The sequence below is a fragment of the Gavialis gangeticus genome, unplaced genomic scaffold (assembly GCF_001723915.1).
Source record: "Gavialis gangeticus isolate Ggan-Ray unplaced genomic scaffold, GavGan_comp1, whole genome shotgun sequence".
NCBI lineage: Eukaryota > Metazoa > Chordata > Crocodylia > Gavialidae > Gavialis > Gavialis gangeticus.
The window spans coordinates 92,322,901-92,325,565 of NW_017729024.1; the positions used below are offsets into that span (position 1 = coordinate 92,322,901).

General features: G+C 37.3%; 1 protein-coding gene across 8 annotated transcripts in view; it reads left to right on the top strand.

Annotated features, from left to right (window-relative positions):
* HNRNPK (heterogeneous nuclear ribonucleoprotein K) overlaps positions 1-2,665 on the top strand; it is a 28,836-nt gene that overhangs the window by 10,854 nt on the left and 15,317 nt on the right. For all 8 annotated transcript variants that reach the window (XM_019517391.1, XM_019517392.1, XM_019517394.1 and 5 more), the window contains 2 exons: positions 634-677; positions 1,576-1,648. In XM_019517391.1, the coding sequence (XP_019372936.1) occupies positions 634-677; positions 1,576-1,648 (117 nt within the window). The remainder of the gene's footprint in view (positions 1-633; positions 678-1,575; positions 1,649-2,665) is intronic.

A 2,665-nucleotide genomic window follows, 5' to 3' on the forward strand; every position in this document is an offset into this window, starting at 1 on the left:
CGGAAATGGTCAGGACTCATGCACGTTAACTTCAGCAGCTAGTGTTCTTTTCTTCAACTTTTTTTCTTTTAAGTCACTTAACTGAATCCAGATGCCATATGCAGTTGTCTGGAAAACTAATTTACCCAGTTTGCCCAGACTTTCAGTAATCTGAATCTCAACAGGTTTTGTGTCTACCCTCATGAGCCAGCCTGCTACTGAAACAACGTGTGTTAAAAGTTTAAAAAAAAAAAAATAGTATAGTCAGATCAAGTAACTCTTTAAGGTCCATAAATGTTAAGCCACAGTCAATGTAGCAATCCGTTATTGTGTTAGTCTTCAGAACAACTTAAGCTTGTTTCATTAATTGAGAGTAATGAGTATAGTTTGTATTAAATTAAAATTTATTGCTTTTCCCCCTTTTCCCTCTCCTTGTTTTTTTGGCCATATATCTCCGTTGCCCATGTACTGGATCGACTTGCCCCGCGTTGCCCACCATGACGTTGGCCCATCCGCCCCTGAACGCCCATGTGAAAACCCTGGTTGGCTATGCCCAAAAATGTGCTCGTTGCCAAACGGGTACCATACTTGACAACTTCCGATTGAATACCCATGCCCAATGCCAACATCCACGACCGCCAATGACCAATGCAGTACAATGCCAGTGTTTCAGTCCCAGACAGCAGTGGCCCCGAGCGGTATGTCCCAACAGTTTATGCCTCACTGCCTGATTAGAAAGAGAGAAATGTATTTTATTACCTGCCTTTATATAATTAAATAGTATCCCCCTATAGACGGTGTATTGTTTTTTCAAGTTTTCTGTCTTATTTTCCCCATTAAGTCTTTTTGTCACTGAACTTTTACGTGAGTTGCCCACCCGAACAATCCACTAATTTTATTTCAATGGAAGGAGCACAGCTTCAAGTGTTGCATATTCGCTGCATTGTAAATCAAATTGTTTCAAAATAGTCTCTCGCTCTGTCTTTGTGGCCCACCTTGCTCCCCAACATCGCCTGTTCATAATTATTTCTGATGAAATGCTAACTCTCTGGTTCACTTTCCTTCACTTCTCATTTGTGTTGTCTTTTTTTGTCTTGCATTTGTATTTGTTTTCTTGCAGAGCCCATTAGTAATCTAATTTCTAACTGGTCTCATAACCTTACTCCAAATACAATGTTCACCACTTGCATATATCCCCACTTTTCCTACGAGAAGGTGTGCCAGTTTTACCAATGTAATAGCGAGGGTATCCTAAATTAGTGGTGGCGGGGAATATGAATATTCACATCTGCTTTCAGCTCTGCGTCAATTTCTTGCCCACTTAATCTGAGCCCTTCCAAAAGTCCATTCTCTCTCTCTTCTCTTTCTCTCTCTCTGCGAGACCTAATCTTAAATTTATCATGTATATATTGGGCATAAACAAGATGCATGTGTTGTAAATTTATATTAAACAGGTTTACTTTAAAGGGGGAATATTAATTGTAAATTCTACCCTGTAGTATTTGTATTTTGAATTGTATGATTATGAACATAAAGCTTACTTTTACTTTTTCTTTTCCACCTCCATATTATCTGACAATTTATGGCCTCTGACAGCATATTGAGTATAAGCGCAGATATAGAGACGATTGGAGAAATTTTGAAGAAAATTATACCTACTTTAGAAGAGGTATGTCTGTCTCTTCTGTTTGCTTCTTCAGATGTAAAACTAAACATTAACATTAACTTTTCAACTGATGTACCATTCTGTGGTGCATTTTTACATAATAAAGCTGTTTTGTTTAATCAAGGTGCAAGATATAAGATTTTAGAATAGCAGTGTTTATAGATTGTGTTCTGTTCTTGGATAGAAATCAGAAGGAATAGAAGATAAGTCTGGTTTCTCTAACAATTTGGAGCTTGCCCTATACTCCTTAAGAGCATTTGTGTCACTTGCACAAAAAACAAGGGCCAATATCAAATAAAATTCCTCTGCTTCATTTTATCAGCTGCTTCATCTTTTTTGTATCATTTTACATTATGTTCTGTTTTAATTGTATGTATATTGGAACAATGAAAATACTGTATGTTTTTAGCAAAATATGTAAACATTTTATTCGTTTTAAGTATATTTTGGCTATTATAAATGGAAGTTCTTACTTCTATCATGTTTTCCATTCTGATGTAGAAACGAGTTTAAACATGAATGCATGTGACTTGAAAATGTACAATAATTTAGTTTTTGCACTATTTAGACATCCCCCTTCTTGACTTAAATTCCTGGTGTATCGTTGTCTTTACATATTATCTGGTTTTCAGGTACTTCAAAGAGCATAGAATGAAGCCAAGAACTTTGTTTTGTACTCTTCGGTGTATTTTACAAACTTCTCTAAAAACTGAAATACAGTAGAGACCTTGCCCTAAGTTTAGCCCATTCTATGCTGCACTGGGATTCCTGAGTAGCCATGAAATCATTGCAGTACAAACCCCTAACTGAAGAATAGCTTTGACTGTGGCCAGCTACAAAACTTTTACTGGTATTTGTGATTGGAAATGAATTGCTTATATCAGTAAAAGTACAAGTGTTACAGGTATGCGGTCTATACTCATAACAAAAACAGAAGGTTGGCATGCCTCAGACTGGTTAAAAATGGTGGAACCCTAGCTATGATTTGCCCACCCTTTGCGCGCCCCCCCCCCCCCCCCC